Source organism: Anolis sagrei, chromosome Y, assembly GCF_037176765.1.
Source record: "Anolis sagrei isolate rAnoSag1 chromosome Y, rAnoSag1.mat, whole genome shotgun sequence".
NCBI lineage: Eukaryota > Metazoa > Chordata > Lepidosauria > Squamata > Dactyloidae > Anolis > Anolis sagrei.
The window spans coordinates 32,130,969-32,153,608 of record NC_090035.1 but is presented as its reverse complement, the minus strand read 5'-3'; the positions used below and the strand labels follow the sequence as shown (position 1 = coordinate 32,153,608).

Sequence of the window (22,640 nt, the reverse complement as noted above, 5' to 3'; positions counted from 1 at the left end):
AAGCAGAAACCCCCTAGTGCACCACGAGTGGTCGCTAAATTCACAAGAGGCATACAGACTATTCCTAGCGTGGGGATTCCCAGAAGTGGATTTATTTGCAACGAAAGCCAATTCCAAGTGCCCTCTGTATTGCGCACGACATCGGGCCCATCCAGAGAGCGGATGCTTGGGGGATGCCTTCCTGATGAGGTGGTCGGAACGTCTACTGTACGCCTTCCCACCAATACCCCTGCTAATGAGAGTCATAGCAAAGATTCAGGAAGACTGTGCCAGGTGTATAGTGATAACGCCGTGGTGGCCACGGCAGCTGTGGTTTTCTCTTCTCCACCAGATGGCCAGAGGAGCGTTCGTCCACCTATCATGCAGGGCGGACCTTCTGTCCACACAGGAGGGTCGGGTCTTGCACCCAGAGGTGGACAAGTTGAAATTGACCGCGTGGCGGATTCTCCCGGAGCATTAACAGCTTTGTCCAAATTCCCACAGTCTGTATTGAAGTATATTGAGGCAGCACATAGAACGTCTACATGACGCTCTTATATCTATAAATGGACACGTCATTCCAAGTATTGTAAGGAGAGACAGCTGGATCCGATAGAATCCCCCATTTCGGTTGTGTTAGAGTTTTTAGATTCTCTGTTAGAGGCGGGCCTATCACACTCCTCCCTCAAGTGTTACTTAGCCGCGTTATCGTGGTTTAGGCGGAAACGAGGGTACCCCTCCTGTTTCACAGAACCAATGGTTAAGACATTCATGAGGGGTGTAGCTAATGTAAGGCCGTCTGTAGCTCCAGTACCCCCAGGTTGGAGCTTGGACATCGTTCTGTCGAGGTTAGCGAAACCTCCCTTCGAGCCTATGGCAACTATAGACCTTTCTTATCTCTCTTGGAAGACGGCGTTTCTGGTAGCTATCACCTCAGCACGCCGAGCTAGTGAACTAAATGCTTTGAGGGTAGATCCCCCGTACCTGAGATTCCACAGGGATAAAGCTGTACTTCGTACAGATGTTGCCTTCTTGCCTAAGGTATCTTCACGATTCCATATGTCGCAAGACGTAGTACTTCCGGCATTCTATCAGAATTCCACAACGCCTGTTGAGAATAGCTTGCATCTCTTAGATGTCCGTAGGGCTCTGGCGTTTTACGTAGATAGGACGTCCTCTTTTCGGCAGACCCCTAGGCTATTTGTAAAATACCGTAAAGACGCTCAGGGTATGCCCCTGTCCTCCCAGAGGCTATCTGGGTGGATAGTGTCTCTGATCCAGCTGTGTTACCGTTTAGCCGGGAAAGATTTGCCTCAACAGGTCAAGGGCCATTCCACGAGGTCGGTGTCCACGTCGGCGGCTTTCCTGAAGGGTGTATCCTTGGATGCTATTTGCCGAGCAGCTATATGGACGTCACCGCTGTCATTCGTGACCCATTATAAGCTGGATGTGGTTTCCAGAAAGGACACGGAATTCGGCAGAGCGGTCCTGTTTTCGGCTGTGGCATGATTCCCACCATCCACGGTCAGTTGCTCGCTAATCTACCATATATGCGATTCACAGGATTTATGACAGGAAATTATAAGTTGCTTACCTGTAACTGTAGTTTCCTGAGTAGAATCCTGTGAATACGCACATCACCCACCCTCCTCCCCTTGAAGGTCATACCATCTCTACTGCTATCTAGCGGAAGAGAACTGAGTAACGGCCACTGCCCCGGGCTATATATAGGATGAGGGAGGGGGGCGCGTAGCCAGAGGGAGTCTAAACGGTCATTTTACTTTCCAGAAGGTTCCGATCGCTGAACTGCGCAGGCGCAGGGTTACCATATGTGCGTATTCACAGGATTCTACTCAGGAAACTACAGTTACAGGTAAGCAACTTATAATTCTCCCTTATCCCTCACCTCGCGTGTGCCTCTCCCTCGCCCCATGTGTGCCTTTCCACCCCCTCTTGCCCCCGTGTGCCTTTTTTCCTTCTCCCTCACCCTCTGCGTGCCTTTCTCTCCTTCTCTCTCATCTTGTGCGTGCTTTTCCTTTTTTCTCCCTCACTCCGTGGGCACCTTTCTTTCCTTCTCCCTTTCCCTGCATACACTTTATCTTCCTCTCTCCCTCTCTTGGCAGAGCAGCCTAGCTGGGTTGCTCTGCCGAGAGCGGAGAAAGGGCCTCCTCTCCCACTTTTCCAGGAGCCATTTGCAGGCAGGGGAGGACTTCCATCAGCCTCCGTCAAGCTGCTGCTGGGTTGCAGCTGCTCCTCTAGGCCTGCTCACACAGTGGCAGGTTGGCAGGGTGGAGGAGAGGTGTCCTGGAACAGCAGTGGCCTAATAACCAGCAACACCCTGGTGGAGGTGTTCAGAGGTAGGACGCCGCTGCCTCCGCCGCTCCGGGAAGGCATTCGATTATTGCAGTGGCCTAACAACCAGCAACACCCTGGTGGAGGTGTTCAGAGGTAGGACGCCGCTCCCTCCGCCGCTCCGGGAAGGCATTCAATTATTGCTGGGTTGGGAAAGGGCTGCTGCTAGGCCACTGCTGTCCCTGCAGGCTTGGAAGGAAGTTCTCTTCCACCTTCGCCAATCTGTACCCGGCGTATAACACGACCCCCAACTTTTCAAAAAACTTTCCAGGGTTCAAAGTTGCCTAAAACGCCGGAATATACGGTACATTGTACTATACTGTAATATAATTAGTAATATTACATGTAATATATAATATATAATTATTATATTGTATATTAGTATTATATTGTATTACAGTATAATATCATTATTATACGTATATAGGAATGGAGAGTAAGAACCCAAAATGTAGTCTTATTCTTAAAGAACCACACTTTGCTCTCAGGTATGTATGTGGCCATGGTATACTTGAGCACAGTGGGATGCCTCGATAAGTCCTTTAAAGAATGGCTTTCCTTTCTGTCAGGAGTGGCTAAACAACCTGCAGACCTGTCTCTGATCTGTTCATTTTGACACCTACCTTTGCTAGAAGCTGGCAGTCTTGCTTCCTTTTCTGCTTTGACAAACTACAAATGTCACCCTGCAATATACTTGCTTGTTGTGAGGGGGAGGGAAAGAGAGAGGTGCCAGCTCTTTCCACCTGTGGGCATGGTGATAAAGGAACTTGAAAGCCTTGGGCTTGTTAAGCCCGATTTCACGGAAAGATGCTCATCCCTGATAAGCCCCAGTTCCCAGGGAAGCCAGGCTTTGTGTGAGGTCTTAATGCAACCTAATGCAGCATGCAACCCTGAGTTCATTATGATGCACTCTCTGGCAAGAGGAAAGCTTCAAGCAGTTAGGAACACTGTTTCCTGGTATGAGTTGCAATCTCCTTATGGCTCAGGAAAGTGGATTGTTGATAAAATGGAGACCATTTTTGATTCTGTGCCTCTGGAGTGAAAATATAATTAGCCATATAGACAAACACAGCCCTGCTGTGAAGTTAATCTATCCCTCACTAGCTTCGGCATCTTGGCCTTAGAAGTTGCCACCCTAAGCTTTCATACTGGAGAGAAAATTTGGGGGGCCTTCCAGGGATTGTTGAAGTGCAACTCCCAGTAAAGAATTTGAAGAGTTGCATTTCAACAGCTTTTGGAGGGTTGTACTTGAGGAAGATTTCTCTGCACAATAGACACAGGAAAGCTTCTGGCATGGTCCAGAGTTTCAGCTCACTGCCTTACTTAAAGCTTTTGCCATAACTGAGGCTGCTAATACATTAAATGCTTTGACTAATCATCTGTTCTTTTTCTGACTACTTGCCTAATTAAATTTGCATATTATGTACACTTCAGGGGAGTTGCATCTTTGGGATCTGAAGGAAGTGTGAGAGAGACTTGCAGTTTACCAGGCACTCATTATTAAAGAGAAAGATGCTTTAACATTTTCTATCATGAGGCCATGGTGCATTCCCCACCTCCCTTCTCATGTTAAGGTAGAATGCTTCTACATAGACTAGGTCCTCAGGTAGAGTAAAGCCACTCTATCACACGATAAGGAAACACAAAAATGATCATGATGACAGGAGAGGAACCCATGACTCATCCCTAGTGTACTTGCCAGTGAGTCTTCACTACAATGGCTTCCAGCAACTGCAAGGATTAGCCAAGGTGGCAAGAGTTTGATCCTGTGAGCAAAGGGATAATAAGCAGTTTTGCCCGGATGCCCATTTGTCATGTAAGCCCAGAGCTGTAAGAAGCTGCTCATAAGCTTTGTGAAGGTTTCCCAAGGCTTGGCATAAGGGCTGCGGCTTTTGAACAGGATGGTAAGTGCGCTCATAAGTTGTGAGCCTGTTTGTGGCCATGTCTCTCCCTGTTTGGTCCAGTTTCCCAAGGCAGACACTAAAACAAGAAGTTCCAGAACATTTTGAAGCATGGTTTGGGACAGAAGTACTTCTCTAAACCCCCAACTTATTCACAAGAATGGTTGTGTAGGTTTGCTCTTAAGTTGAATCTGTAGGTACATTTTAAAGTGTAAATCCAGCCAAGAATATATATCTTTTAGCTTAGGATAACAAAGGGAAGGGTTAGCACCCCTGTGGAGTTTATTTTGCCGTCTATGCCCCTGTTCAGAAGATTTTATCTTACTTTAGTCCCTGTGTTCATTAGATTTTGGAAAATGTGGCTTGTTGTAAAAAAAGGATTGCTGATAAAGCTTCAGTAGAAACCACTTTTCCTCATAGAATCATAGAATCCTTGAGTTGGAAAAGACCTTGTGGGCCTGCCAGTCCAACCCCCTGCCAAGAAGCAGGAAAATTGCATTCAAAGCACCCCCGACAGATGGCCATCCAGCCTCTGTTTAAAGCCTCCAAAGAAGGAGTTTCAACCACAATCTGGGGCAGAGAGTTCCGCTGCTGAACATCTCTCACAGTCAGAAAGTTCTTCCTAATGTTTAGGTGGAATCTCCTTTCCTGTAGTTTGAAAATATTGTTCCATTGTGTCCTAGTCTCCAGGGCAGCAGAAAACAAGCTTGTTCCTTCCTCCCTATGACTTCCCCTCACATATTTATACATGGACCTCATCATACCTGGATTTCAGTAAGGCCTTCGACAAGGTCCCCCATGACCTTCTGGCAAACAAACTAGTCCAATGTGGGCTAGGCAAAACTATGGTGGATCTGTAATTGGTTAAATGGACAAACTCAGAGGTTGCTCACCAATGCTTCCTCCTCATCTTGGAAAGAAGTGATGAGCGGAGTGCCGCAGGGTATCGTCCTGGGCCCGGCCCTGTTCAACATCTTTATTAATGACTTAGATGAAGAGTTAGAAGACATGATCATCAAGTTTGCAGACGACACCAAATTGGGAGGGATAGCCAATACTCCAGAGAACAGGAGCAGGATTCAAAACGATCTTGACAGATTAGAGAGATGGGCCAAAATTAACAAAATGAAGTTCAACGGGGACAAATGCAAGATACTCCACTTAGGCAGAAAAAACGAAATTGGTCTTACAGACCAATTTCATTAATTAATCAGGATGCCAAAATATTGTCAGCGATTATAGCAAACAGAATGAATAATTGGATACATAAATATATTAATAAGGATCAATGCGGTTTCATAAAAGGAAGACAAATGTCAAATTTAGTAGGGAAACTAATTAAAAAATTCAGATAATAAAAAATCAAAAGATAAAGGCAGGGATCATAGCGCTAGACATATTCAAAGCATTTGATTGTGTAGAATGGCCAACACTAAAATGTATTCTGAATAAATTTGGATTGGGAAGCAGAATAATGGGACTAGTCAATCAACTATATTCAGATAGTTATATACAGGTATTAGTAAATGATGGAATAACCGACAGAATAAAAGTAACGAGAGGGACTAGGCAAGGATGTCCTATGTCACCAATACTATTTGCAACCATAATAGAAATATTAGCAAATGTAATTAGGAATGATGATAAATTAATAGGGATAGTACAAGAAACAGATAAAATTAGCCTGTTTGCCGATGACACAGTTTTGACTTTAAAAGGCATAACAGATAAAATGAAGATAATAGGAGAACATATAAAGAAATTTGGAGAAATAACAGGGCTGAAAATGAATTCGAGAAAATCAGAAATGATTTTATTTAACTATACAAAACAAGAAGAGGAAGATTTCAAAAGTCAGAGGGAGATAAAAATAACTCTAAAAGAAGATATAAAATACCTAAGAGTAGTAGTAACTAAGAATCTAAGTGAGATGGAAAGGAAAAATTTAGCGCCATTAAGGAAAGAAACAGAAAAGATTAGTTGAATATAACAATGCACACCTATCTTGGTTTGGCAGAATAGCCTTATTTAAAAAGAAATTTCTTGTCGTAGTCTACTGTGAATCGCACATATGGTATTCCTGCGCCCGCGCAGGCCCAGTTTCGGAACCTTCTAGAAATTAAAAGAAACAATCTGACCCCTCCTACCCCTCCCTCCCCCCTCTCGGGTATATAATTCTCCTGGACGGAGCCCACCACCAGTTCTCTTTTTTCCGCCACACAGTAGGCACAGTTAGAGAACCTTTACTCATATTCCTTGCTTGTTATCGACTTTTGGACTGGACTTGGACTTTTCTAAAATCTGTACCCCTGACAACGGACTGCATAACGACGATTCTTTGCCTCCCGGACTGAACGAGGTATCATGGCCACTTCTTCTTTTAAGAAATGCTCTGTGTGCCCAAACATCTTGCCAGACAACGACGGGCACGACCTCTGCTTGGCCTGCCTGGGCGAGGGCCACCTCTCCCAGGCCTGCACCATTTGCGCAGCCTTTACGCCGCAAACGCGCAAGAACCGGGAGGCGCGCCTAAAAGCGGCACTTTATGAGCAGGCCCTGATGCCATCGGTGCCCTGTGGGGCGCCTAGGCCCCCCACCGCCCAGACAACTACAAAAGTGGCAGCGAGTGGCCCTCCCAAGAAGGCCAAAAAGAAGGATCAAGATGGCCGCTCCGTGGGGAGCTTAGCAAAGTCCGCCTCTAAAAAGGCGGGAAGGCCAGCGAATGCTGTTTCTTTTTCAACCTTACCTCCTTCTGCCGAGCCCGTGTCCTCGCCTCCATCGGGAGGCCTGCAACTTCGTGAAGATGCCTCCCTCGCTGGCGCGCACGCGCGCTCCTCGGGGTCGACGCAAGGGACGGGCCCGATGCCGTCGACGCCGCCCCTCCCTTCACCTATCCAGGCATCGACGTCGCTCCAAAGAGGGGCGGGGCCTGGAACAGCATCTCCCGGCGCGCTCCCGGCTGTGCTCCCAACAGGCTCGACTCCACCCATCTGAGCTGGAGGAACTCCCCGGGAGGAGGCGGGGCCCGGAGCGGCGTCCCCCAGCGCGCTCCCTGCTGCAGCCCCGATGAGCTCGACACCGGCCGGTGTCGAGGAGGACGAATTCCTTCCAGGAGGCGGAGCATTTCCCCAGCACCGAGAGCGCACTTCGGGGGTGAGCGGCTGCCAGGAGGAGAGAGAGATAGGACCGCTTCCCCAGCCTCCGCAGGGATTGAGAGCCATCCCCCTGCCCCAGGAGTGCCAATACCAAGGGCCTCCCCGGAGGGCCGACGCTCGAGGCGCCGCCGTTCCTGCTCCCCTTCGAGACGGAGCAGAAGGGGTGAGAGCCGCCGTAACAGGGCATCGACGAGGGGCAGGTCCCGCTCCAGGACGTCCTCCTCCTCGTCATCTTCATCATCATCATCCTCATCTGCCTGCTCCAGGAGATCCAGGAGGGGCCATTGTTCTCGGAGATCCCGCTCCGTGGCCCCAGCCTGGGGACCGTATGGGCCCCCGCCATACCCCTACCCAGGGATGTGGCAGTTGGGTCCCCCGGGGCCATTCACGTATGCTCAACACAATAACCCCCGGGCTCTGGGTCTTCAGATGAATGCTATTCCAGGAGTTCAGCAGAGGGGCTGTGGCACCTCGACAACGGTGTTCCCTCATCCCAATGCAGCACCACCATCAGGGACTGATGCGGTCCCGACATTGCCTGACCCATCAGTTTGTGTTGGACGATCTGATAGTGTTGTTGAATCTTCTTGTACTGAACTGTTAAATTGTGTTGATCGTTCTGAGACTCTTGCTACTAATGTGACGGTGTCTGCCCGGCCGGGTCCCTCGGCCACGCCTGTTATATCCCAAGACATTTCGGCTCCAGAGGGAAAGCAAATGGCTGCTGACCCAGAGGACTTTGATTCCTCGGCTGACTCGCAGGACTCTAGCAGACCCCAGCCGACAGGGGAGCCAAGCGCAGTGCCGCCGGACTTTAATAAATTTGCCTCACTTGTGGACAGAATGGTGAAGGCATTAGACCTCCCCGCTCCCAGGGCCCCGGAGCATGTCGAGGACCCCATGTTCCCTTCAGAGGAACAAGTTACCCCAGACTCGACTACCCTTCCCATGTTACCGTATCTGTTAAAGTTGGTGAAGATTTTAGAGGTGCCTCCTGCAAATGTACCCGCCACCCCTAAAAGGGTGGACACTCTGTACAAAATTGATCTGGCCGATGCTAAATGGGTAACTAACCCACCAAAGCCAAATACAGTGGTGGCAGAGGTGGTGAAATCTAAGAGGCCAAAGGGAACTCTCTCGGCACCCCCAGACAGAGAAGGGAAGAAAGTTGACTCCCTGGGGGAAAAGGCCCACATAGCGGCTGGTCTTTTTACAAGAATGGCGCACTATGCCACTTACATGTCGGGCTATCAGACCTTCCTTTGGTCACAAATATTGCCATATCTAGATAAACTGCCCGCAGAGGAACAGAGATTCCCGAAGGCCCTACAAACGGAGGGAATCCTACTTGCTAAAGCCCAGAAGATTTTCGCCAAGCACTTGGCGGAATCGGCAGGTCACCTTTTCGCTACAGCCACATGCATTAGAAGGCATGCTTGGCTCAGGACAGCGAATTTATCAGAAGAGGGCAAAGCCCTAGCAGAGGAACTCCCGCTACATGCAGGGGGTTTGTTTAACCCGGAGACGGATGCCACCCTCAAAGAAAAACAAGAGATGCGCCAGGCAGCCAATAAATTTGGCTATGCCTGGCAGCCATTCTATCAGAGATCCAGATGGCAGGGCCCCACGAACTCCTTCCGTAAGAACGCTAATACTAATAATAATAACTACCAGGGCCCCTTCAGAGGGAGGAACACGTCCTCCTCTAGGTACCAATCGAACAGGAGGAATTCTTATTCCCCCAGATCTCGATACCAACCGTATCAAAACAAAGCAAAGAACCAAGGTCCTCAAAGAAGCGCCTTTGATGTGTGTCTTCCCGTTGCCCCTAGTTTGCCTCCTCCTGCTACTGTTCCCGTTACTGAGAGTTTGCGGGCCACATGCCCGATTGTTATTTGCCCTCCCCCTTCTGAGGGTGACTCTCTTCAGGACCCCCCGCTGTTTGGGGACAGGCTGGCGCCCTTTTACAACAATTGGGCGGATATCACATCTGACAGTTGGGTTCTTGCAATTATCAAAGAAGGTTATGTCATAGAATTCAAAGGGACCCCTCGGGTGGGCACACTCCAAGTTACCCCCCTTCCCCAGTTTTAATGCAGGAGGTTAATACGTTGTTAAAGAAAGGGGCCATTTCCCCGGTTCACCCCTCTGAGTTTCCAGTGTGCTTCTTCTCGAAATACTTTGTAATTGATAAGCGTGGAGGGGGTTTCAGAGCAATTATGGACCTGAGAGACTTGAATAAATTGGTTTTGACCAAAAAGTTTCGTATGGTCACACTGTCGTCTATTCTGCCTCTCCTAGCAAGTGATGACTGGTTTGCCACGATTGATTTACGTGATGCATACTTCCATTTGTCAATAGCACCACGCCACCGCAGATTTTTATCATTCATGATTGGCCAGGAGGCATTCTGTTACAACGTACTCCCCTTTGGTTTGAGTACCGCCCCCCGGGTTTTCACTAAGTGCATGGCAGTGGTCGTTGCCCACCTCCGCACGCTGGGAATTGTAGTCTTTCCATATTTAGATGACTGGCTATTGGTTTCAAAATCTTACTCCCAATTAAAGGACCATGTCCATATTGTCTTATGTCTCCTACAGCGCCTGGGATTGCTGGTCAACCGGGAGAAGTCCCTGCTGAGACTGGTTCACCGAATCCAGTTTGTTGGCGCACTCCTGGATTCCATATCGCGGAGGGCGTACCTCCCATGGGACCGTTTCATCGCTCTCCAGGATCATATCAGGCTGGTTCTGCATTCACCTACCATTTCAGCCAGACAAATACAAGTTCTTTTGGGACACATGGCGTCTACGACATCAGTTACCCCCTTTGCACGTCTACGTCTGAGACCCCTTCAGTCCTGGTTCGGGTCGAGTTTCAACCCAATCAGAGACAACCCACAAACCAGATTGTCACTACCGGAGGAAGTCCGTCTTTCTCTTTGGTGGTCGACACCCCCCCCCTCCCCACAATGTATTATGGGTTTGCCCTTCCAACCCCCCAATCCACGATGGACGATCACAACGGACTCCTCACTTACAGGATGGGGCGCACACATAAGAGGTCTCATCGCAAACGGAAGGTGGTCTCCAGAAGAGTCCGAACTGCACATAAATGCTCTAGAGCTCATGGCAGTGGAAAAGGCCTTAAAATCCTTCGAACAACTGATTCACAGTTCAGTGGTACAAATACTGACGGACAATACGACCGTCATGTATTACCTGAACAAACAGGGGGGCACTCACTCAAGGCGTCTGCTGGAGCTCACGCTACGGGTGTGGGAGTGGTGCATCCAGAGGAACATCTTCCTGACTGCTGCTCATCTTCCGGGGGAGGAGAACTCCCTCGCAGATGCATTGAGCAGGAGTCCACTGAGTCACCACGAATGGTCGCTCCACAAGGAGGAGACAACTCGCATCTTCCGGGAATGGGGAACACCGGAGATAGACCTTTTTGCCACCCCAGAGAACGCGAAGTGCGTCAAGTTCTGTTCAAGATGGCGAATTGCTGTAGGAGAGAATTGCCTAGGAGACGCGTTCCTAAGGGATTGGGGAAGGGAGACGACTTATGCCTTTCCCCCCTTCCCCCTGCTATTGAGGACAGTGGCCAAGTTGCGAGAGGACAGGGCGTTGTGCATTCTGATAACCCCGTGGTGGCCACGACAACCATGGTTTGCCCCACTCCTGCAATTGTCCGGGAACAATTTCAGGAGGATCAGGTACAGGGTAGATTTGCTGTCCTCGCAACAAGGGAAAGTGCTGTACCCGGATGCGCATCTTCTGAAACTCACGGCTTGGCGGGTACAGCCGAGATAGCTACTCCTTCCCATCCTCTCTCTCAGTCAGTTTTGGCTATCATTGAGGCGGCTCATAGACCGTCTACTAAACGTTCCTACATCTTTAAGTGGTCACGCTTTAAGGAATATACGAGGGCTAAGGGATGGGAACCAGAACGGGCGCCGATCTCATTGGTTCTAGAGTTTTTAACTTCTTTATATGAAGCAGGACTATCAAACTCATCGCTAAAATGTTATTTGGCAGCTATTTCGTGGTTCCAAAGGAAAGCGGGGCTTCCATCTTGTTTCATGGACCCTATGGTGAAATCATTCTTTAAAGGTCTTTCCAACATCAGGCCTTCAGTAGCGCCTGTGGTTCCAGCTTGGGACTTGGAGTTGGTCTTATCTTTTTTGATGAAACCACCCTTTGAACCGTTAGCAACAGCGGACATAGCCTTCCTTACCTGGAAGGTTGCCTTTTTAGTGGCTATTACATCAGCGAGGAGGGCCAGTGAATTGTGTGCCCTACGAGCGGATCCCCCTTATCTGAGATTTCATAAAGATAGAGTGGTGTTACGTACAGATGTCGCATTCTTGCCCAAGGTGGCAACTAAGTTTCATATGTCCTAGGAATTGAACTTGCCTTCCTTCTTTCAAAACCCTGAGACCCCTCTGGAAAAGAACCTCCACTTGTTGGATGTTAGGAGAGCTTTAGCCTTCTACGTACAGAGAACTGCCGAATTCAGAAAGTCTCCCAGACTTTTCGTGAAGTACCGGAAAGATACCAGGGGACTCCCAGTGTCCTCTCAGCGATTTTCCTCGTGGATAGTTTTGACTATTCGTAGATGTTATATGTTGGCGAGGAAGGAGCTTCCTCTTCAAGTTCGGGGTCACTCTACAAGGGCTATGGCTGCCTCAGCAGCGTTTATGAAGGGCGTTCCTTTGGGTATGGTGTGTCGGGCAGCTATTTGGGCTTCCCCCAGCACATTTGTTTCGCATTATAAGTTGGATGCGGTTTCTAGAAGGCAAGCCGACTTTGGTAGAGCGGTACTGTTTTCGGCGGTGGCATGATCCCGCCGGCCGCTATGTTGAGCTTGCGAGTCTACCATATGTGCGATTCACAGTAGACTACGACAAGAAAATATGGGTTGCTTACCTGTAACCGTAGTTTCTTGAGTAGTCAACTGTGAATACGCACATCCCCACCCTTCCTCCCCTCGGATGTCATGCCACGCCTTCTGGCCAATTTGGCGGAAGAGAACTGGTGGTGGGCTCCGCCCAGGAGCATTATATACTTGAGAGGGGGGAGGGAGGGGGTAGGAGGGGTCAGATTGTTTCTTTTAATTTCTAGAAGGTTCCGAAACTGGGCCTGCGCGGGCGCAGGAATACCATATGTGCATATTCACAGTGGGCTACTCAAGAAACTACGGTTACAGGTAAGCAACCCATATATCCTACCCAAAGTAAACTTCATATTTAGAATGATACACCTCAAAATTTCAGAAATTGAATTGGATAAATGGCAGCAATTAACAAATAAATTTTGCAACAATGGGAAAAATAATAGAATAAATAAATGCCACTGGTACAAACTACAGAAAGAAGGAGGACTAGGACTACCCGAAATCAAAAGTTATTATGAGGCTAACCAATTGAGACATGTGGTGGAAGGGATGCTAAACAAAGCTGATACAGACTGGATGGAAATAAATAATAAAGATATAGAAATGAGATTAGAAAATATATTTTTTAAGGAATACTCAAAAAAGGAAATTAATCAAATGGGAAATGTATCATTGGAAAATATACTAACAATATGGAACAAATATAAGAAAAACCTAATTAAAGCATTGCAGCCGTTAATAGCATTGCAGCCGTTAACAACATTGTTATCAAATTCTTTTCATTTTCCTTCCATTCATCTGTATTGTAAATAGATAACAATATAGTCGCTGGATTTCTATTAATTTTTTTCTTCATAATACTCTCTATTTCTACTATAACTTTTCCCCAGAAACTCTGTACATATTTGCATTGCCACCACATGTGGATATGCGTACCCCTTTCTTGGCAACCCCTCCAACATTTTTCTGAACAACTCTTATCCATATTATCTTTGTTGGGGTCAGGTACCATTTCCATACCATCTTATAGTAGTTTTCTGTTATCCTAATTGATAAATTCTTGAGGTGTCTTGCTCTCCATAATTTTTCCCAATTCCTTTCTCCTATTTTTATTCTCAGTTCTTCTTCCCATAGTTCCCTTATTTGTATCCCTTTTCTCTCCCCTTTAATATTTAATATTAATATTTATAATTAATATTTTGTATATAATACTTGTTGTCCCTTTTTGATGCTCATTTTCTTCTTTAGCTAATTCTTTTAATATTATCTTTTCAAATTTCATTGGTTCTCTTTCCCCTAAGTTCTTTCCTTTCCAATTTTTGAACCATTGGTCCAGTTGGACCCAATGCAGCCATGATATATTTAATTCACCTAGGAATTCCTTAATGGTGCTCTTCTTCTTTATTTGTTCCATCCAACTTCCAATTTTGTCTAATTGTCTAATAGCAAAATATTGGAAAGGAGAGGTGGAAATTAAGATAGAAGAATGGTACAAGGAAATTTGGAAATTAGCAATAAATGACAAATTAACATGCAATTTAAAGGTTTAAAAAGGCCTAAGGAAGGATAATGATTTTGAAAATATATGGAAAATATTTATTGAGGAAACATTAAGGAAAGAAGACGGGAACCGACCCCCACCAGAAGAAATGAGGTTCTGGTGGGAGTATAAAGAAAAGAAGAACTCCGGAGATGGGGAGCACAAGGGGTAGCACAACTGGGGAAAGGGAAAAAAGTAATTATGTGAATTATAGAGATTGTTTTTGTAATGAAGGTAATATAAATGTAATAAAATTATTAGGTGTTTAGAAAAAAAGAGGAGAACAAGTTGAATCGCTGTAAAGAATCTGGCTTAAAGAAAAGAATGAAGTAGTTTTGTTAAGACTTATACATCTTTATTTCCTACTTTTCTTTCACTATATTGTTCCACCTCTTCTTATGTATATAGCATTTCTTTTGTGGTTAATAAAAAAATATTTTAAAAAAACGAAATGCAAAGATACAGAATGGGGGACAATGCCTTGCTCAAGAGCAGTATGTGTGAAAAAGATCCTGGAGTCCTTGTGGACAACAAGTTAAACATGAGCCAGCAATGTGATGTGGCGGCAAAAAAAGCCAATGGGATTTTGGCCTGCATCAATAGGAGCATAGTTTCTAGATCTAAGGAAGTAATGCTACCCCTCTATTCTGCTTTGGTGTTAGGCCACACCTGGAATATTGTGTCCAATTCTGGGCACCACAATTCAAGAGAGATATTGACAAGCTGAAATGTGTTCAGAGGTGGGGGGCCAAAATGATCAAGGGTCTGGAGAACAAGCCCTATGAGGAGTGGCTTAAGGAGCTGGGCATATTTAGCCTGAAGAAGAGAAGGCTGAGAGGAGATATGATAGCCATGTATAAATATGTGAGAGGAAGCCACAGGGAGGAGGGAGCAAGCTTGTTTTCCTCTTCCCTGGAGACTAGGATGTGGAACAATGGCTTCAAACTACAAGAGAGGAGATTCCATCTGAACATTAGGAAGAACTTCCTGACTGTGAGAGCCATTCAGCAGTGGAACTCTCTGCCCCGGAGCGTGGTGGAGGCTCTTTCTTAGGAAGCTTTTAAACAGAGGCTGGATGGCCATCTGCCAGGGGTGATTTGAATGCAATATTCCTGCTTCTTGGCAGGGGGTTGGACTGGATGGCCCATGAGGTCTCTTCCAACTCTTTAATTCTATGATTCTATGATTCTATATCTCCTCTCAGCCTTCTCTTCTGAAGGCTAAACATGCCTATCTCTTTAAGTCGCTCCTCATAGGGCTTGTTCTCCAGACCCTTGATCGTTTTAGTCACCCTCCTCTGAACACTTTCCAGCTTGTCAACATTTCCCTTCAACTGTGGTGTCCGGAATTGGACACAGCGTGATTCCAGGTATGGTCTGATCAAGGCAGAATAGAGGGGTAGCATGACTTCCCTGGATCTAGACATGGTAACAACTCTCCCAGGATGACTTTCCCTTCTGAAGGGTAGATTTCTCTCGTTTCCTGTTGTCTCATCCCCTTTCTTAACTATGGGTTGTTTGTAAGTCAGATGTTTGTAACTTGGGGACTGCCTGTAATGCAAGGAGTGAGTTCTTGATAGTGAAAATGCTGAGTTGATTTACCAGTTTGAGTTGATCTGCCAATTAAAGTCCAAAGATAGTCCATTCATCCTCTCTTGTGTGTGTGTTCTTCTAGTCCTGGGAAGCCAGATCATAGCTAGTCTGTTTGAGATGTGTGTTTCATGTGGGTAGTAACTTCATTTTCTGGATGCGTGTGCTTCCCTTTCAGGAAAAGGAGGGGAGCGTTCAACTCCAAACAGCTGCTTTATCTGGAGAAATACCGGCCGAAGATGCGGTTACGCTTCCGGGACGCCAACGGCCACTGCATTGTGCAGTAAAGCAGGAGCCCCCTCTTTGTGGAGGTCTTTCTGGACATGTGGAACCTGGAAACATAATTCTGGAAGGAGATGACCTCCTTTCCCATAGTGGAGTTGCTGCTCCTCAACCTTGGTCCTAAATGATGATTGTGATAAATAGTAATAATAATAATAATAATAATAATAATAATAATAATAATTTACAACATTTCAGTGAAGGATTGTCTTCTCATGTTGCAGTTCTGATCACTTGCCAAGAGACAAAAGTTCCATGAGCCTTCTGTATTTTTAACTTTTTTGGAGATAAATTAATAAAGTCAATTTTATGTTTCAAGGAAAAGCAGAGTATTTGGGCTGTGCAGACAGTGTCATGTTGGAGGGGAATTCCTTTAGTACTGTATTAAGTTAATTCTCTTTACTTTTGCTGGAACCGTCAGGCAGCATTTAAGTGGAGTCATTCTAGTTGTACATGAGCAGTTTGCAGCCTAATGCTCAATATTATATTATTATTTATTATTTACAGTATTTATATTCTGCCCTTCTCACCCTGCAGAGGGCTCAGGGCAGATTACAATATACACATATATGGCAAACATTCAATGGCAAACATTCAATGCCAAAGATACACAACAGAAATAGACAAACAGTCAGAGGCTATTTAACTTTTTCTGGCCTCCAGGGGAGCTGTTGCTTTTATCGTCCATCTGCAATGCTGATGAAGTACTTCTGCATTCCCTGCGTGCTTTTGCTGGAGTCTTTTTATGGCCTTGTAAATTTTGTTAAATTAGCCTCCCCACACCTAGGTGGTACTTAATTTTCCTACTTGAGAGATGCAACGCCTGAAGGATATGGAACTTGGGGGTACTGTTCTGCAGTGGCTCCAGTACTTCCTTGAGGGACGGTCCCAGAAGGTGTTACTGGGTGACACCTGTTCGACCCCACAACCATTGTTGTGTGGAGTCCCACAGGGTTCAATACTGTCCCCTGTGTTGTTTGACATATGTGCTGGGAGAGATCATTGGAATGAGGTGTTATCTCTATGCAGATGACGTCCAAATCTGTCACTCCTTTCCGCCTGTTACTAAAGAGGCTGTCCAAACCTTGAACCGGTGCTTGGCTGCTGTGTCGGACTGGATGAGAGCTAAGAAATTGAAATTGAATGCAGACAAGCAAAGGTCCTACTGGTCAGTCGTAAGCCTAAACCGGGCATAGGGTTACAGCCTGTGTTGGATGGGGTTACACTCCCCCTGAAGACACAGGTTCGCAGCTTGGGAGCTGAGCCTGAAACCCCAGGTCTCGGTAGTGGCCGGGAGAGCTTTTGCACAGTTAAAATGTGTGCCAGCTCTGCCCGTACCTTGGGAAGTCGGTTCTGGCCATGGTGGTCCACGCTCTTGTCACATCCTGAATAGATTACTGCAACGTGCTCTACGTGGGGTTGCCTTTGAAGACTGTTTGGAAACTGCAATTAATCCAACGGGCGACAGCTAGATTACAGCGTCGCAGATCACTGGAGCATCATACAGGGAGCATAACACCCCCTTGTTGTGTCAGCTCCACTGGCTGCTGATCCGAGCACAATTCAAAGTGCTGGTTTTGACCTATAAAACCCTATACGGCTCTAGTCCAGTGTACCTGTCCGAATGTATCTCCTTCTACGTCCTACCTCAGAGCTTAAGAAGTTCTGGGGATGACCTGCTCTCAGCCCCCCTGTTGTATCAAGCATGTTTGGCGGGGATGAGGGACAGGGCCTTCTCGGTGGTAGCCCCCTGCCTGTTGAATACACTTCCTGGGTAAATTAGATCATCATCATCCCTTCTCACCTTCGGAAGAAGGAAAAATTGTGGTTGTGGGACCAGGCCTTTGGGCAGTCTGGTTAAAGGACAATGGATAACATTTGACTATGGCTTGGAAGTGGATTTGGATAAGTGGAGTAATCATTAGTATATGGTTAGATAAATAGCCACCAGACTGGCAATAGCTAAATGGATCGTAAGTATATTATTTAATATTTATTTTAATGTTCATGGTTTTAATCGTTATCTTTGCTATTTTATTGTACTTTATGAAGCAGCATTGAATTGTTGCCAATTGTAAGCCGACCTGAGTCCCCCTAGGGATTGAGAAGGGCAGGATAAAAATGTTCGAAATAAATAATAATAAATCTTTCGGGTTGCAAAGGTCAACGACAAGCTACACAATTGGTCAGAAGCTCACTCTGACCAGGGCTTGCTTCGAAATCATGACCTTGTGTTCAGAAATGATCTTAATGCAGCTTATGCTCAGACAGCTGCGCCACAGTCCCGGATGCTCATAGAAATAGGTGGTGTCCACATGTCCAGTTTACAGCTAACAGTTAGGAGAGGGTGCTATCAGTAAGTGTAACATTCTTTTCTTAACCAAGTGACAACTTCAAGCATTTTTCAATTCATACACAAACGCTCCATGATCTCAATGGGGAGAGGAATTCTTTGTGACTTTCATACATCTGAGGATTCTGGGCCATTAAAATGAGTTACTTTTTAGTTCTCTGGTGCCCAAATAATATGGTGGTGGATATTTCAGACATCATCAGTGTTGCCTATAGATTCAGTTCTGCAAAGGCATTTGGCAGAGATTTCCCAATATAGGCTGGATAGGCAGGTTCCACAAAGGCAGTTCATGACATAGAGACTGGATGGAAAGACTTATATGCCTCTTATTTGGAAGATTTTGCTTCTCTCAAAGAATAAACTGGAAAGCAGCCTAGCTCTGAAAGCACTTCAGTGCTCACTAGCCTCTATTTCTCAATTGGTATGCCCCATCCCAGGACTGGCCTCATATCTAGCTCAATTTAACCACCGATTACCTTCTTTCTGACTTTTTACCAGGTTCCCAAGAGAGGCTTTCTGTTTTTACTTACTGCCAATGCCTCTTGTGCAAAAGCCTGTCTGTGGGGTCAAATTTTGATCAGGAAGGCATGGAGCACATTATGGACTTAACCGACTTTTCTGACAAACCTGCTTTGGGGAGATGTAAACTGTATCCCTTTCTTCCCATTCAAATTGAACAATGGCTACTGATTCTGAAATAGTGTCTTCAGGTGGGCATTGCATGGCACTCTGAGTGTTGCTGTACTGCATCTTCCAGCATTCCTCACCACCCTAAATGCTGGCGAAATTAGCTTGGGGCTGTAGTTTAATGGAGTGGCATATTGACTGGCTGTTCATCTAGATCAGGCATGGGCAAACTTCAGCCCTCCATGTGTTTTGTACTTGAACTCCAAAACACCTGGAGGGCTGAATTTTCCTGTGCCTGATCAATATTTAGCTTGTCTATTCATTTCATGCACAATGTCAAGAAAGTTCCTTGTGGCAGATCTCTCAGAGGGTTTCAGTGCTCCTGAACAAAGTAGCTTTCTCTCATTTTCCTCATTCATATACAAACAAACTACTAAAGTGTGGCCTAGACAATACTACAGTTAGGTGGATTTGTAATTGGTTAAGCAACTGAACCCAAAGGCTGCTTCTCTCCAATGTTTTATCTTCATCCTGGAAAGAAGTGACTATTTGGGTTCTGTACTGGGCCTTTCAGGGCTGTACAACATCTTCCTCAACCTGTAGGTCCCCAGGTGTTTTGGCCTAAAACTCCCAGAAATCCCAGCCAGTTTTCCAGCTGTTAGAATTTCTGGGAGTTGAAGGCCAAAACATCTGGGGACCCACAGGTTGAGAACCACTGGTTTTCTGTCGTAGTTAGCTGCGAATCGCACATTGTGGTATTTCTGCGCCAGCGCAGGCCAACTTCGGAACCTTCTAGAAGCTTAAAATCAATGTATCCCCCTCAGCCCCCCCCCCCTCTCAAGTATATAAGCCCCAGAGAAGAGCCAGCCTCCATTCCTCTTTTTTCCGCCGTTAGTAGGCTATCAACTAGAGAACCTTTGATTAGAGATCTTCTGGCTTTTTGAACTTGGACTGGACATTTTACGACGAGATACTCTATTTCCCCCTCACCTCAGACAGGACTTCGACTCTTCTTTTGCCTTCTCCTATTGAATTGTGGTCATGGCTACAACTTCTTTTAAGAAGTGCACGGCCTGCCCGAATGTCCTCCCGGATACAGATGGACATGTTCTCTGTCTTGCGTGCCTGGGAGAAGGGCATCTATCCCAACCCTGTGGGATTTGTGCTGCTTTTACGCCACAAACGCGTAAAAACAGAGAATTGCGGCTCAAGGCAGCCCTGTATGAAAGGGCCTTATTGCTGCCGCCACCCGCTACCAGACCACCACCAATAGGGGAACCAGCTGCCTTACCTGGCTTGGCTAGGCCAGATCCATCGGGCCTGAAGAAGAGGGCTAAAAAGAAGGCCCCTCAAGATGGCCGCACCGAGGGTGTACAGCCTAAGCCTTCCACAAAGAAGGCGGGAAGACCCTCTGGCATCGCTCCGCCAAAGCTGCAGAGAGCGATCGCGCTCCCTCTGCCAGCAGGCATAGAGGAAGCGCTGGAAGGCTGCCCGGCTCCGATCCTCAGCCAGGCCTCGCCGAGTCCGGAGAGCACCTAGGTGCACGGATTGGGGCCTGCTCCTTCTCCCAGGGCATCGCCGAGGTCGGCAAGGAGCTGGAGGCAGAACGCTCAAGGCAGCCGACTCCCGCCGCCATTGCAGCAGCTAGGAATCTTTCTCTCATTTTTCTCCATCTTTGACTAGTGTTTCTGGACTGCGTGAATTTTTGCTTTTATGTTTATTTTATTTGACTTAATTTTATTTTTGTCATGGTGATGGTATGTTGACCACCACTTTCTTTAAGACGTGTCCCTCATGTGGAGGGAAAAGCCGCCCGATGGATAGGCGTTTTATGTGTCAGCGATGCCTGAGGAGAGGCCTTGGGGTATGATCCGGCATCTTCTGCTCCTTTTTTCACCCCTCAGGCGTGTAAGAGTCATCCTATGGCTCATCTCTTGAGCAGGCCTTTTCTTTTCACCCACGCATCCCGTGCCAATTTTCAGGGGAGTGGTGTTTGGGCCATTGACTGCCCTGATGGGGAATACTACCGCTGAGGTAGTATTTACCGTGATACAGCCGAAGGGCCTCAGTACTTTCAAGTGTTTTTTTTTTTTGTATCTTTGGATAGCCGTTCGGCCTCAGCCAGGCCCAAGGCTAAGTAGCCCAAGGTGGCTCCACCGCCTACCGGTCAGAGAAGGGCCTTTGAGTGGGCCAAACAGTCGGAAAAAAAATCTAAAAAGGAAAGGCGAGTGAGGCCTTAAAACACCTCAGCGTTGCCCCTGGTGGCTGTTTCTGTTGCGGCAAAAAGCGCGCTTTTTTCCCGCCCTTGCCGAGGAGGAAATGTGAGTGCGCACAGGCACTGATTCTTCCTGTGCTGCCCCTCGATGCAGGGAGCGTGCGCTGTCGAGCGCAGATTGTGCCCGGGCTGCCCCTCGATGCAGGGTGCATCCTGGTGCCAGGCCATGGGTACGCGCTCTCAAGCGCAGATCCTGCTCAGGCTGCTCCTGAGGCAGGAAGCGCCCCGACGCCGGCCCCACGTGCACAGAAGCAGCGTCTTCACTTGGCCTGAGCCTGCCCCTTGAGGCAGGGAGTGCCCTAGCGCCGGCCCCTGGCGAACTCTAAGCCCCTCACCAGAGTGGTGCTTCCATTGGGGCCACCTACGGCTGGATGCCGCCCTGGGCGCCTCTCACGGGCCCGGCAATGGCCCTGGCACTCTCATGGGGACCTCCCTAGGGCTCGATACTGATCCTGGCGCCCCTCCCGAGCTCGATGCCTGGCATCCCTATGGGTGTCGCCAAGGGAAGCTCTCTCCGGTACCGAGCACTCCTGGGGACGCTCTCAAGGCCACTCACCTCGCATCTGTTCTTGCTGTCCCAGAGGCCTTCCCCCTCGCATTGCAGGCCCCGGCCTCGAGGCTCTTCTCCACACCAACATGTTGTTGGCTCCTCTTGCAGACCCATTTTCTCTTAGGTCTTAATGCTGACTCTGACTCTTTGGAAAGCACCCCAGAAGCTGTGGACACTTCACATGAGTCAGAGAACCCTCTTCCGATGCAGTTAATGTCTTTTCAGCTGTTATGGCGCGTATGGCAAGCCTTTGAGCTTACCCACGTTGGAAACACCTATCCCAGTGGGTGATCCCATCTTCCCCTTAGAGCAGCAACATTCACAGGCTCCTGTAGTATTACCTTTGCTATCCATTCTTCTCGTATTGCTCTCACCTCCGCCAAGTAGGTGGCACATCCGTGCGAACCTAATTCAATAGTCGTGGACGTGGCCCAGGTCTATGGCCATACCACCTTGAACACGCCCAATCTTGTCTGTTCTTGGAAGCTAAGCAGGGTTGGGCCTGATTAGTACTTGGATGAGAGACCGCCTAGGAATACAGGTGTTGTAGCCTTACTAAGAACCCTTGTCAACTCCATCAGACAAGGAGAGGTGACTTTATGGGGAGAAGGGTGCAGGCTTATTCATTGACCTGGCCCACTGTGGGCATATATAGGGCATATCAAATGTTGATTTCGTCCAAAATTGCCCCCTATCTAGACCACCTCTCTTGAAACAGACAAGTGGCTGAAACATATCCAGGGATGCATCAGACATCCCACAGATTCAGTTTTCGGTTCTCCCTGAAATGTCCATGATGATGCCTTCAACTCTTGTCCTCCTTCACTTGGAGCTAGTGTATTCTTTCTCACATTGAATTTTAAACACCCCCTTAATGACCTGTGTGGAGCATGTGTTGGCTCTTCTGTGTTGGGTTTGGGACTACTGCCCTTGGCCTCAATCTGGCATGGCATGCCTGGTGCAAAAGGCTATTAAGGGGGGTTACCCTATCAGGTTTGTAATCTGGTGTGCTATTAGTACTTGACACCTGTTTCCCCTCCTTGTTGTGGGGAGGCCCAGGCCTTGTTGCGGAAGGAGGTGATCAGTCACCTTCAATGTCCTTCTGTTCACTTTTCTCCCATTGCTCCTGAGTGTCTAA

At 47.3% G+C, this 22,640-nt stretch overlaps 1 protein-coding gene and 1 pseudogene across 4 annotated transcripts in view; both read left to right on the top strand.

Annotated features, from left to right (window-relative positions):
* The window catches only part of LOC137095158 (protein tyrosine phosphatase type IVA 2-like), a 115,263-nt gene extending 99,242 nt beyond the window's left edge, over nucleotides 1-16,021 (top strand). For all 4 annotated transcript variants that reach the window (XM_067461487.1, XM_067461488.1, XM_067461485.1 and 1 more), the window contains one exon: nucleotides 15,594-16,021. In XM_067461487.1, coding sequence (XP_067317588.1) covers nucleotides 15,594-15,702 — 109 coding nt within the window. In that variant the 3' untranslated portion in view covers nucleotides 15,703-16,021. The remainder of the gene's footprint in view (nucleotides 1-15,593) is intronic.
* A 5,916-nt stretch (nucleotides 16,022-21,937) lies between these two features.
* On the top strand, nucleotides 21,938-22,055 carry LOC137095762 (5S ribosomal RNA; annotated as a pseudogene).
* Nucleotides 22,056-22,640: the final 585 nt, after the last annotated feature.